At 48.3% G+C, this 13,380-nt stretch overlaps 1 protein-coding gene across 4 annotated transcripts in view; it reads left to right on the top strand.

Annotated features, from left to right (window-relative positions):
* Window positions 1-13,380, top strand: part of MYO1H (myosin IH) — a 45,214-nt gene that overhangs the window by 29,821 nt on the left and 2,013 nt on the right. For 3 of the 4 annotated variants that reach the window (XM_023646967.2, XM_070275315.1, XM_070275316.1), the window contains 12 exons: window positions 1,733-1,846; window positions 3,642-3,718; window positions 4,923-4,991; window positions 6,850-6,934; window positions 7,606-7,765; window positions 8,373-8,456; window positions 9,262-9,355; window positions 9,549-9,604; window positions 10,435-10,570; window positions 10,961-11,031; window positions 11,168-11,265; window positions 12,889-12,988. In XM_023646967.2, coding sequence (XP_023502735.2) covers window positions 1,733-1,846; window positions 3,642-3,718; window positions 4,923-4,991; window positions 6,850-6,934; window positions 7,606-7,765; window positions 8,373-8,456; window positions 9,262-9,355; window positions 9,549-9,604; window positions 10,435-10,570; window positions 10,961-11,031; window positions 11,168-11,265; window positions 12,889-12,988 — 1,144 coding nt within the window. Of the gene's footprint in view, window positions 1-1,732; window positions 1,847-3,641; window positions 3,719-4,922; window positions 4,992-6,849; window positions 6,935-7,605; window positions 7,766-8,372; window positions 8,457-9,261; window positions 9,356-9,548; window positions 9,605-10,434; window positions 10,571-10,960; window positions 11,032-11,167; window positions 11,266-12,888; window positions 13,148-13,380 lie in introns of those variants that run through there. The other variant, XM_070275314.1, reaches the window with a different exon arrangement.

The raw sequence follows: 13,380 nt of genomic DNA, 5'->3' as shown, positions 1-13,380 counted from the left end.
AGGGCTTCTGAGTGAGGCAGGGAGGCGTGAGGATATTTGGGGGACGATAATGCAGGCAGGAAAGCCTGGTGGTGGGAACTGGGCAGGCTGGAGGACCTGCTAGGAGGCCAGCATGGCTGCAGGTGGCCTTGGGGAGAGGCAGGAGGGGTCCATGGGACTGGGCTGGAGATGCCCGAATGTGCACACCCTGCCTGGCACTGCTTTGACTGCAACTCAGAGATGAAAAGGACAGAGGTTACTAGTCCTGCAGGCATTGCAGGCATCTCCCTGTTCCCTCTGCGTCTGTCTAGCCCAAGTTTGGGCGGCTTCCAGGGAATGTGCTAGGGATGAAAGTGGACTGGACAGGGCCTGAGGCTGCACTGTGTTCCCTGGGGGGTGGCATGAATCTCTGCTTTTGCGTATGTGTCTAGACAGAGGGAGGTAATCAGGGAAGAACACGTGACACTTAATGCCTGCTTTTGTCCGTTTGGGCTGCTGTGACAAAATACCACAGACTGGGTGGCTTGTAAACAACAGAAATTTCTTTCTCACAGTTCTGGAGGCTGGAAGTCTGAGGTCAGGGTGCCAGCGTGGTCAGGTCCTGGTGAGAGCCCTCTTCTGGGTTGCAAACTGCTATCTTCTTGTAGTCCCACATGTGGAAAGAGGGCGAGGGATCTCTCTGGAGTCCCTTTTCTAAGGACACTAATCCCCATCATGAGGCCTCCACCCTCATGACCTGATCACCTCCTGATGGCCTCACCTCCTAATAGCATCACCTTGGGGGTTAGGATTTCAACATATGAATTTGGGGGACACATTGAGTCTACTGCAATGGCTTAATGGACTTGCTCCTAAAGTACAGTTCCAGGAAAATACACGTTTTTAATAGTTTAAAATTTGACTTTAAAATAATGCAAACCATATAATGATTATATTAAGGGGAAGAAGCATAATAGGAATGCCATAGCTAACATTTTTTGAGGTCTTGGACCGTGCCAAATCCTTCCCATGGATTACCTCATTTCAAGCCCATGATGAACCCACGACGAGGGGCCTGTTATTGCTCATGTTACACGAGGGAGGAGGCGAAGTGATTTGTCCAGCTCCTGAGCTGGGCTCAAAGCCATGCAGTGTGTTTCCAGGCCAACGGCCCCAGTTGTATTGCTTCTAGATTTGGTCCACAGGCACTTTTGAGTTCTGCATCCACTTATTTTGTTACATTATAGATATCATGGTTATCTTTCTGCTGACAGCATATTTGGAGTTGCATTTTATGCTGGAATCAGGTTCTTAATCAGTGTTGGGGCCCAAATTACTCTTGAGAGACCCCTGTCACTTGCAAAGCATGGTACCTTTTCCTCCTGTGCTGGATCACATTTGTTTATCCATTCATTTGTCCATCGATGGACATTTAGTTTGTTCCCACCTTGTGTCTATTATGAATAATGACGCTGTGAACATTCACATAGAAGCTTCTGCATGGAGCGTGTTGTCGTGTCTCTTGCATACATACCTAGGCATGGAATTGAGTCATTTGATGATGTCATTGTTCTACAAAGACAGGCCAAATCTCCCACCTGTTGAGTTTCTCTTTTTATCTTTCTCGTCAAATGTGTATCGTTGAATTCTAGGAAGTGATGGGTCTACCACAGTACACTGAGTGGCTGGCGTACAACAGAGGAGAGAAGCCGTCCGCTGGGGTGTGAGTGTAACGTCCCACGGCTTTCTGGATGTTCCTCTCCTCTCTCTCTAGGTACAAGTCCTTGTGCCCAGACACCTGGCCGCACTGGCACGGGCCTCCAGCAGAGGGCGTCGAGCGGTTGATCAAGTACATCGGCTACAAACCCGAGGAGTACAAGTTAGGGAGGTAGGTGGCCAGGAAATCACCATCAAAAAGTCCCGGGCGTTGATTCGTATCCATCTAGAGCCTGGGAGTTAATTTTTCAGGAATTTACATAGATTTACCAGCCGATATGTCCATCCATTCGATTTAAATGATCTCTGTACAGAAAAAATTCTCCTGTGTCCCCTCTTCTCTCGAGAATTCCCTTACGCTTAGAATGCTCCACACTTCTGACGCCAGCTGGGTGTCCTACCATGTAACTCAATTCTGACACTGCCCACCTGGAGATAGCACCAGATCCCACAGGTTAAGGGCTCAGTCCCATAAGACAAGCCCCACCCTCACTGGCCACTTCAGATGCCAGTCACAATCCAGGTTGTCAACTGTGCTTCTGATCGAGCAGCTACAGATCAGAGGTTCCCACGACCTCTAAATGGTTAGAAGGGCAATATTGCTGCCTGTCGGAGGAGATTAAGTTATAAAGGAGCCCTGTGCTCTACACCTGGCTGGGGGCCGGGATGAGCCACTTTGCTTGCAAAATGAGGAGTGGACCAGTGACGCCCCCAGCCTCGGTGTGCTTGGTCTTTTGTTGTTCAGATGTACGCAGGACCTCCCAGAGGGGATATTTGGACATAGGTGATGTGGAAGCTCCTCTACAACTCTGAGTATCAATCCTGCACAGTCGTCATTGTCCGTGAGCGAGAGAACTTCCGTACACGTTGAAAGCTTTGAGGCAGAACTCAGTGGGGTGAACCGGGAAGATTTTAGCCTATTCCATTAGTCATTTTGGTCAGCGGTAATTCGGTTGCAAGGATCAGTGCCCAAGTATGTAGAGGTCCCATCCCCAGGCCATGGAGAGTCCAGCTGCAGGGCTGTCTGCCTTTGAATCTATCAATGGGCTCTCTATGCCCGCTCCTAACTCCCCCTCGTACGCAGCCCTCTGTGGCCACCCTGGCCCCTCTCCATCCTTACGCTTCTGCTCTGGGCCCTGCTCCAAGAATCAGGTACTTTTCCAAGCCAGATCCCTGAGGGGAGTCAGGCTCAGCACATCCTGAGGGAGGCGACCAGGGAGCTCAGAGGTGGCATCTGTGCCTGACTCGGGAACCTGGGATGCGGAAGTGGAATCGCGTGGCAGGACGCACTGCTGCCCCCAGTGGCTGCCCTTGGAAGTCTCCCTCAAAGGGTGAGGGGGTGAATGGAGCAGACAATATGAGATGGATATTTATAATTTCTCTCTTCCGGTTGCTGGGATCTTCTTTTAAACCTAGACTCGTGTTCTTTGTCATCATGTTTTAAAGCCTAGGGAAGTGACTCTGGCTTAGGATGGAGTATTAGTCTCCCAGCTCTGCCTAACACATTACCACAGACTGGCTGCGCGCAAAACAACAGAAATCGATGCTGTCACAGGTCTGGGGGCTAGAAGTCCAAAATCAAGGTGTCGGCAGGGCCACGTTCCCTCAGAAGGCTCTGTGGGAGGATCCTTCCTGCCTCGTCCGGCTTCCAGTGGCCCCTGGCGTCCTTTGGCTTGTGGCCGCGTCACTCCAGCCTCTGCCTCTGTCTTCACACGGCCTTCCCTGTCCCTCTCTCTCTGTGTCCTTTTCTGTCTCTTATAAGGACACGCTCATTGGATTTAGGGTCCACCCTAATTCCATATGATTCCATCTCAATCCCTACCTTGAGTACGTGTGCAAAGACCCTATTTCCAAGTAAAATCACATTCTGAGAATCTGAGTGGACATGAATTTGGGGGACATTATTCAACTCAATAGAGATGGTAACTGACCAATTAATAATGAAAACATTTTTTTTCCCCTTCTAGAACCAAAATATTCATTCGTTTCCCCAGAACTCTGTTTGCTACTGAAGATGCCTTTGAATTTAGTAAACATCAATTAGGTATGATTTTTCTTTTTCTTCCCTGATTTCAAAAGAATTTAAAATGAACAAGCTTAGCTTGGGGTACATCTTAAACATGGGTGTTTGATGTAATGTTAGAAGCATTCCCTTTGGAAACCAGGAACAAGGTATGGGATTATGATAAGACACACGTGAACTGATGCCTTGATGAGCGCCTGGAGGGCAGTCATGGACGCACACGGAACCTGGAATGCTGTGGGGCTGCCTCAGTTCCAGTCTGGAGCCAACCTTCATGTGCCACACGAGGACCTAAATCCTCGAGAGTCCATCCCGCTTAAATGAAAAGTTAAAATTTTTCATTTGTTTAAGTATCTGATGTTGGAAGGTACAGCTTCAAAGCCTATACAGCCAGGGGGTTTGTTGTGAATGGGAAATGAGGAAAGTTAGATAGGGGGGGCGAGGGGGATGCGAAAAATAAAAAATGGAAACTCCTGGGGGAGAGGGGCTGGCCCTTGAAATCTAAACTGGTCTGTGGAGAAGGACTCTGCTTGAGTAATCTGAGCGCTCGCTGTGCACCAGGTGCATGATAAATCCTTCGCACTCGTGATCTCCTTGTATTCTCAGAACAAACCTATGGAGTGATGTTATCATCTCCACTTCACATTCAGGGAATCTGGGTCCCAGAGATGTTGGTAACTTGCTGGAGGCCACACAGCTAGTAAACAGCAGAGCTGGGGTGTGAACATGGGTCTCTCTGGCCTCAGGGCCTGGGCTCCTAACCACTGTGCTGGGTGGTCTTTTTCTGATCCCTGCAGCATTGGGCACCAATCACCGGGGATCTGGTTAATGGGCATACTGGCTGCAGGGGCCTGAGCCAGCATTTCTAACCAGCTCCCAAGGGATGTGACACTGCTGGTCTACGGGACCCTCGAGGAGCTTGGCCTGTGGTGGGACCTTGGCTGGGTGCGGGGAGGATGCCTCGCAGGGAACTAGGGGCCAGTGGACCCTCTAGATGGGGGCTCTTACCACGGGCTCTGTTCCTTACCCTGGGGGAAGGAAGAAAGGAAGCTCCTGGACAGCTTCTGGCAGCCTGGCTAATGTAACCCGCCCTCTCATTTCTGCCTGCTGCTTGGCTACCTCTGTCGCTCTCCGCTGCATGCCCTCAGGGCCACTTCTGACATCCCCTCTCAAGTTCATGACCACAAATGAAAGCCGTTTCACCAAACTTTTGTTTTATTTTAAGTTGCGAGAATCCAAGCCACATACAAAGGCTGCCTAGAAAGGAGAGCATACCTGAAAAAAAGACAAGCAGGTAAGGATTAAATAGAAACTTGCCAGTGTGCAAATGGGCCAGAACTCTGCAGTTTCTCTCTTAGCCACGTGGCTCCTGGAGACGCAGGCTCCTGTGAGCATTCTCTCCCCTTGAAACCCTGTCCTTGAAACCTTGGTGGCTGTGGGGTCCAGTTCTGAGGCCTCTTCTCATTTTTACTCTGTTGACTGGAGATTATAACATAGGGGCCTATATTTGTTCCACGGACCTGTTTTATTTGATCCAACATATGCATGTTTAAAGAATAATTTCTTTAAAAGGCTACTAATGTCATGAGCCCCTCCCCTCTGTCTCTCCCCCAGTCACCTCTCAAATCCCCCCACAGACACACAACACACACACACACACACACACAAAATTCTTAGAAGTGACCACTCTCCTGAATTTTGCATTTATCATTCCCTTGTTTGTCTTTCCAGTTTTACCATTGTTGACCATAAAAATAAAATAGCCAGGTATTTTACCAGCAAGATAGGTTTCTTCAGGAATAGCGGAGGAATTGCAATTCAGGACAAGCCAGCTATAGCAAAAGCCAAAGGCAAGTCCAGCAAGCAAAGGAGAGGAACATTATTTTCTAGAAAAAAAGGAGGAAGTTGGGAGGGGTTTAGAACAAAAGTCCTTTGGTGGGAAGCAAGAGTGACCTTTCTCACTGGTGAGTTGCTAAGGTAGTCAATTTCAGGAGCTGCAATGTACATCTTTTCCTGTTGGCGCCTATAACTCATGATTCTTTCCTGTTGGAGATTCTTCTGTTGGGGTCTGTAATTGACAGTCCTTTCTGTAATTGACATCCACAGTATTGCATGAGAGCTCCCTCTTCTAGTCTCCTAACTCCATTTTAGTGCGGTTTCCCTTTATTAATTTTCTTACCATTTATGGATGCATTACTAAATAATATATTTATACACTGTCCTGCTTTGAACTTAATAAAATTATACTCCTTGTATTTCTTGTGATATTTTTGCACTCTGAGGTGTAGATTTAGTTATTCATTTTCATAGCTGCATAGTATTCCACTATATCAGAGGTCAGCAAACTTTTCTTAAAGGACCAGATAGTAAATATTTTAGACTTGTGGGTCATATGGTTTCTGTTGCAGCTACTCAACTCTGCTCTGGTAGCATGAAAGTATTTAGGCATGTATGTATTTAGGCAAATACATAAATGAATGGGCACAGCCATGTTACAATAAAACTTAATTTACAAAAACATGCGGCCAGCCCAAGGGTTGCAGTTTGCTAACCCCTGAGCTATATGAGTATAGCACAATTTAGCCGCTCTGTTGATGGACATTTGGGTTGTTTCCAGTTTGTTTGTTTTTATAACAGAAACAATGCTGCTATGAGGGATAAAAGAAAAGCACTGAAAAAATCTGAATAACTGAAAAAAGTCTGAAAAGCATTTAAAAATTGGGGAACACGCCAGAAATGTAATTTTTGTGGGTCCCAATTTGTTTATGTATCCCAATTTTTAAATGTAGACAAGTAAAAGTAAACACTGGGTGAGACACAGCAAATGCAGTGGAAAGACTAATCTGTACCATCACAAGGGGCAATCTTGTCCCTCAAAAGACCTCGGGAAACTCACCCCCTGGCATAATTTCGGGGCTTCGCTCGAAGCTTCCCAGGCACCCTCTATGTTCCTCTGTCGCCCTGGTTCAGCTGCCCGTCTGAGCACCCCCAGGGAAGAACTGACGACATTCATCCCACTTTCCATCTCTGGGGTAGCGGAGTGCATGGTGAGCATCCAGATGTTTGTGGAGTGGAAGGGTAATTCTGAAAAAGCCTTTGGTATTTAAATATGATTGTGCTCACCTTCTAATGCCGGCAGTGACCTCTTTCAGCCATCAAACTTGAAGCCCACTGGCGGGGAGCCCTGGCTCGAAAGGAGGCCAAAAGGAGGAAGTGGGCTGTGCAGATTATAAGGAAGTAAGTTCTCGGGTACGGGAGGGAGGAGGGGTCCCTAAGCACTGCCCACTGCAGAGGGTGGTCACAGACTTGGTTGAGTTTCTGCGTCTTGTGCAGAAAGGTAATCTTCCCTTCAGGACATCAACCCTTATGCGGTCAGTTCCATCTCTTTCCTCTGAGCTCCCTAATTTGATGGTGATCACAACTCAATACATTTGTAGGCTCTCTTAGCCTAGTTCAAAAGTCAAAGTCAAATGCCTCCTGATGCCAGGTGGGTAAAGTGAGTGAGTCTCATGAGCTGGGATGAGACAATAAGGTACAGTGGGGACTGCAGCAAACTGGAAAGATCAGTCCACCTCAGAGGGACAGTCACTACTCCACTTCAGCCCGTGTTGCCAGATCTACTGATTTTGCAAGGGAAGCTGGAAATCTGGCTTTCGTGTACTATCTCTCAATTTTTTTGTAGTTGTTGTTGGCAACTAATTAAAGATACTAAAAACAAAACAAAAAATAGCGTGGGTGAAATAGAGCATATCCTAGGGGCAGATCTGGCCTATGGGCTACAGTACTGGCTTCTGGCCTACAGGACCATCTAAACAATCGCTACCATTTTGGCCTCCTGAGTCGAACAGGAGAACACAAGTCCCAGTGAAAAAATGGGCCAGGAAACTAACAAAACACTTGCTGTTTAGGTTCATAGCAGGATTCATCAATCGCAACAAGCCTCTTTGTCCTGAAAATGAGGAGTTTATCGTGTTCGTGCGGAAGAATTACATCTTGAATCTTCGGTATCACGTCCCAAAGAGTGTCTTGGACAAGAGCTGGCTGATGCCTCCCGGCATCTTGGAAAATGTAAGGACTAAACTGGGACTCGTGTTGCAAGGGACTCGGGCACTGACGGGCTTTTCTATTTCTTCCTGCTGCCTCCCTGGCCTGAAAGAGCTACCTTAGCAAGGCATCTCCTTGCAAGAGTGTTGCACGAGAAATTCCACTCCTCTGAATTTGTCATATCCTCACGAGAATTATAAAGCCAATGGACGCCTGTTTACATAAAGCACTTCTGAATGGTTCCCATGCTGGATGTAGCTTCCAGTGGCCTGAGTGACTGTCACCTAGAACATGTTTCTCAAAGACGGTCTGAGGACCCTGTGTCTGGAGCGCAGAGTCAGGCCTAGTGTAAGATTCCTGGGCCCCGACCGGGCATCTCTAGGAATCTCGGCTTGGCCAGGTCCTCAGGTGACTCCAACACATTCGAGTTTAAGAACCATTTACTTTCGCAGTAGTGAAAAGTTAGCACAAGACTGGAAGGTTAGCTGCTTTCTTTGGCTATACAATATTAATGCTGTACTTCAAAGCAAGTTGAATTCCGCTGTGCTTCCAAAGCTTTCTGTTTTGATGGCCACAGCCCAGGACAGGGTGAGAGCGAGGCAGGTGGAAAAGAAGTGCGTTCTCCACACAGGCGTCGGATCTGCTCAGGAAAATGTGCATGAGGAACCTGGTCCGCAAGTACTGCCGCGGAATCACAGCCGAGAGGAAAGCGCTGGTAGGGACGTGCTGCGCGTGTGGGTGGCGGGAGGGTGGAGGGTGGGTGCCGCCCTACAGCTGGCTGACTAGCATCAGCAGTCCTCACTCACCATTGCCCCTGTAAGCCAAGGGTCCCACTAGGCCCATGCCTCGTACATGTCTTGAGGATTAAACACAGGTAGACCACTGGGCACAGAGCCCTCGTGAAATGCCAGCTGTTACAATCAGCATCGTCCCTGTGGTTACCATGGGAACACAATCCAGGTGGCCCCTACCCTGCAGATGCAGGACCCCTTCTGTGCTGGAGGTCTGGTTTGGTTTATGCTCATCGGCACGACAGCAAACTTCTTCCGTAAAGGGCTAGATAATAAATATTTCAGGCTTTGCGGTCCATACCATCTTTGTTGCAATTACTCAGCTCTGCCGTTGTAGCGAGAAAACAGCCGGAGACAACGTGTGAGTGAGTGGCAGGCTGTGTTCCGGTAAAACCACGGAACTAGGCAGCAGGCAGGAGTTGGCCCACAGGCTGTAGTCTGGTCTCTGAGCTAGCAGAAAGAAACTGCGCTCCGAAATTCTGAAAATTCTACTTCCGGAAGGCCCGTGCAAGTAGAGATAAGCATTTAAGTGTCCACCTCAGTGTCTGACAGTATAATTTTTAGGATATTTTTGGCCAAAGCCAGGAAATATGTTCTGACGTCCACGTGGAAGTATGACAGGCCTCCTAGAGCTTATCCAGGAAAGTAAGGGATACCGTGGACCTAAAGCTCCTCTGTCCCAAAGAGCCCCACGGCTCCCGTTTTCGTATCTACATTATATATTACCAGATGCGGCAAAAGGTGGTTACAAGTGAAATATTCAGGGGAAAGAAAGAAGGCTATGCAGAAAGCTTAAATCAACCCTTTGCCAACAGTCGGATAGGTAAGTACATTTTTCCATCTATGTACTTACTTTTCCTATTTTTAAAAAAAATCAAAGGAATTTGCTCGACTCCGTAGCATTTCCTGACAGCTATTCCCCGGTTGAGATCTTGGTCACAGAGGGACAGAGTGCCAGTGGCTTTTGCACAGGTGGAATTTGGTGATGATTCACCGAATTCTGGTTCCTTCCCTAGACGAAGGAGACATTAATCCCAAGGTGCTTCAACTCATCAGCCATGAGAAAATCCAGGTAAGCGAACGTGTCCTTGCCTCAGGCAGGATTCCCTCCGGAAGTGAGAACAGGGTCTGTTTTGTACGTGCGGCACGTCTGGAAGCGCTGTTTAAATGCAGGGGTGCATGTGGGCGGTTCGGGCTCTCCACTGTGATGCTCTGGGTATTAAGTAAGATTATGGGGACCTCGTGACTATTAGAACCTGTTGCTGTGCTTACGGTCCTTGTCTGTCACGCTAGGAGCTGTGTTTGGTTGCCTATGAAACGCAGCGTGACTTAATCACGCAACATCCTGTTAGCGAGAAGCCGTATAGCAGGGTGCTGACGTGGGCTACGTAACTTAGTAGCTGCCAGATCCCCAGCACGTTACTTAAGCTCTCGGTGCCTCTATCCTTCTGAGAACAGGGATAACGGGGTTACAGAGAGGACGAAGGAGTTGAAGGTGTGAATTGTGGAGGCTGCCACCTGGCCTGTAGCAGCTGGTGAGCGTGTGTCTGGGGCGGCTCTGTCCCTTCTGGTTCCCTGGAGAACAGAAGTGTGTGGGACTGGATTGGGTTACCCTCTGGCTGTGAGGGCTTTAATGCCCTTTGAGCATTTTCATCTCGGTTGGCTTCTCAGAGCAGCCCCATGAGGCACGTGGCCAGAGCCTAAAATTCCCCAGAAAGGCAATGTTACAGGCAGAGCTGGGAATCAAAATCTATCCTGCACAGCCAGTGGGGAGGAAAAAACTTGTTTATTCACCTCTGAGTGCCCAAAGGGACTTCACCAGGGTCTGAGTGACAACCGGGCGCTCTGCCCCCTCCTCCATGAAGTAAGCTTCCCCTCGTAGTGACGGTACCCTCCTTGCAGTATGGTATCCCGGTCATTAAATATGACAGGAAAGGCTTCAAGGCGCGGCAGCGGCAGCTCATTCTTACTCAGAGAGCAGCTTACGTGGTGGAACTTGCCAAAATCAAGCAGAAAATAGAGTACTCAGCACTCAAAGGTAAGAAGCAGGTAATCTTGAGACGATCCACTGGGCTGACTTAGCTCCTGGGCACACTAGGACTGAAGCAGCCCTCCGTTGGGAGACAGAAGCCCTGTGCTGCCCGGGCCCCCCTGTGCCCCTTATTCTGGCATAAATACCAGGGTAGCCCCTTCACTCAAGTGTCCAGGTTGGACAACAGTCTCCTTCTTCAATGACGTGTTTTTTATTGAGAGCACAGACCTTCGCAGCCCCACAGCATCCTGATTTCTGGACTATGCCCTTCATCCTACTGGGCCCAGGGAGGAGGGAAAAAGGGTGGGCAAGGGAGCCCCGGGGCACGCCTCGTGTCTTCCTGAATTAATGTCAGGTTGTCCAGCTCCTGGCCCCTAACTTTGGGTCTGTCTTCAGGTGTCTCTACTAGCAGTCTGAGCGACGGAATCTTAGTCATGCATGTTTCGCCAGAGGACAACAAGCAAAAGGTAAATGACGGCCACGGTCTGTAACGGAGGGAAAGGATATACTGCCCAAATGTTCGGTTGCCCACTGTGAAACCTCAGTATTGGAGTTTTTCCTTTTAAATGCCGCTCCTGAAACCGCACGTCCTCTCCCCCTCAGGGGGATGCCATCTTGCAGTGTGAACACGTGTTTGAAGCGGTTACTAAACTCGTCGTGCTGGCGAAGGAGGAGAACCTGGTAAACGTTGTTCAAGGAAGGTAGGTGGTTTCATCTTTAGCTCAGGAAGGAAATTCAGTTTTAAATTTTTATTAATGGATCAAGGAAGATGCAAATGCTAATCATTTCACTCCTGTCTGCCTCCTCCCCCCACACAAGCAGTGCCTACCAGCAGGGATGGGGAAGAAGCTTCTAGTGGGGCAGCCCTGCTCTCCCTGATAAAGAGCTTCCCTGCCTCCTCGCCCCTATGACTTGGGGTTTGGGGGAAATGAAGTCAGTGATCACTCCTTGACCTCAGGGAATAGCGGTCTTGGCTTTCAGTTTTTAAAGGTGTGCATGTTCCTGAGGGAAGCTGTCACCAAGTGAGAGGTGGCCCTCTGGGCCAGAGCAGGTGACAGCCACACCTTGGCTGCTGAAGCCTGCTGTCTGGGACAGTTGGTTGAGCACAGTGGGCCTCCACTTTGCAGGCTGCTTACCGACTGATTAGGGGAAGTGCTAAAATTTCTTGAGGACGCAAAAGAAACATACCAGGCACGTGGAGTCCTCTTACTCAGTTCTCTCAACAGCTCTGAGGCGGGTGCCACCTTTTCCATTTCATGGGCACAACGTGGCTAACCAACACCCTCAAAGTCACGTGGCTGGTTGGGGATGGTGCGCGGTTCCTGAGGGCCGTGCTGGAGTCTCATTTTCAGACTGAATGAGGCACAGCACGGTGCTCCAGGACCCCTGTGAAAGCAGGATGCTCCCAGGCAGTACTGTTTTGTTGCCCTTCGACTTCTACTGCTGCTACTGGGTCTCGAGTTTTTATAACCTGATGAGCACAATCATATGTGGAAGACAGAGAAAGAGCTGGGTACGGTCATACGCCACGTAACGACATTTCAGTCAACGATGGACCCCTTATAAGACCGTGGTCCCATAAGATTAGTGCCACACAGCCTAGGTGTGCGTTAGGCTGTACCATCCAGTTTTGTGCAAGTCCACTCTGTGATGTCACACAACGATGAAAGCAACTACGCAGGCCTTTCTTAGAACATATCCCTGTTGTTAAGTGATGCACGACTGGACTTTGGTAAGTGTTGTTTCTGTCGTGCTGTACCTGAGAGAATACCTAGCTCCCTATAAGAGTTTCCACAGCAAGATGCACAGGTAGTTCTTCAGACATCCAATCGGCCCCTTGAAGAACTAATGTACCAAATTGATGAGAGAATAATTATGAAAACACATGGTAAGTTTCCCAGGTGTGGAAATGGTTTTTCTCCTTTTGATTACTCAAATGTACCATAAAACTCTGTATTAACATAGGAATTCAGGGGCCAGCCCAGTGGCATAGCGGTTAAGTTCACATGCTCCATTTCAGTGGCCTGGGGTTCGCTGGGTTGGAGACCACACACCACACATCAAGCCATGGTGTGGTGGAGTCCTACATACAAAACAGAGGAAGACTGGCACAAATGTTAGCTCAGGGACAATCTTCCTCAAGCAAAAAGAGGAAAATTGGCAAGGGATGTTAGGTCAGGGCCAAACTTCCTCACCAAAAAAAAAAAAAAAAAGGAATTCAATCTTGAAACTAGTAAAGCTTCATAAGTGAATTTCTTTTGCAGATGAAAGGCTGAGGGAGGAAAATAATTTGTCAGTAATTCACCATTTTGTCTACTTTTAAGTTTACAGTTTTATATCAGTCCTGGAAAAGAAGGTACAATAGTTTTCTACACTGGACCAGAAGAACAAATCTATAAAGATAAAAATGGACAGTTAACAGTGGTGAGTGGCTGGGTTTGGGGACCGAGGTAAGCAGTTGTAGATGAGAATATAGATTAAAATTCTACCCATTTTAGTCTTTCTCTTGATTGACTGGAATCATGGAATCAGAAGCTAGTTCCTGTCCCCCTCTATTCCTGATTCTCCATCTAAAATACGGGGAAGAATGGATAGTGGAGGCTTAGATTCGAACACTGAGGAAAGGGAAAAAGCCAAGTTTCCCTACCGTACCTCATCGTCAGTGTCATTAAATACTTCTCAGCTTTAAATGTTGAAGCCCAACTTCTCACTGGACGGCGAAGGCCTTATGCCTTCTGTCACTGGTTCTCAAGCTCGTCTCCAGCTTGGAATCTCCAGGCGAGCTTCAAAAAATACGTCTGGTGTCTCACTCCCAG

Source organism: Equus caballus, chromosome 8 (assembly GCF_041296265.1).
Source record: "Equus caballus isolate H_3958 breed thoroughbred chromosome 8, TB-T2T, whole genome shotgun sequence".
NCBI lineage: Eukaryota > Metazoa > Chordata > Mammalia > Perissodactyla > Equidae > Equus > Equus caballus.
This window is presented reverse-complemented; position numbering and strand designations above follow the sequence as displayed.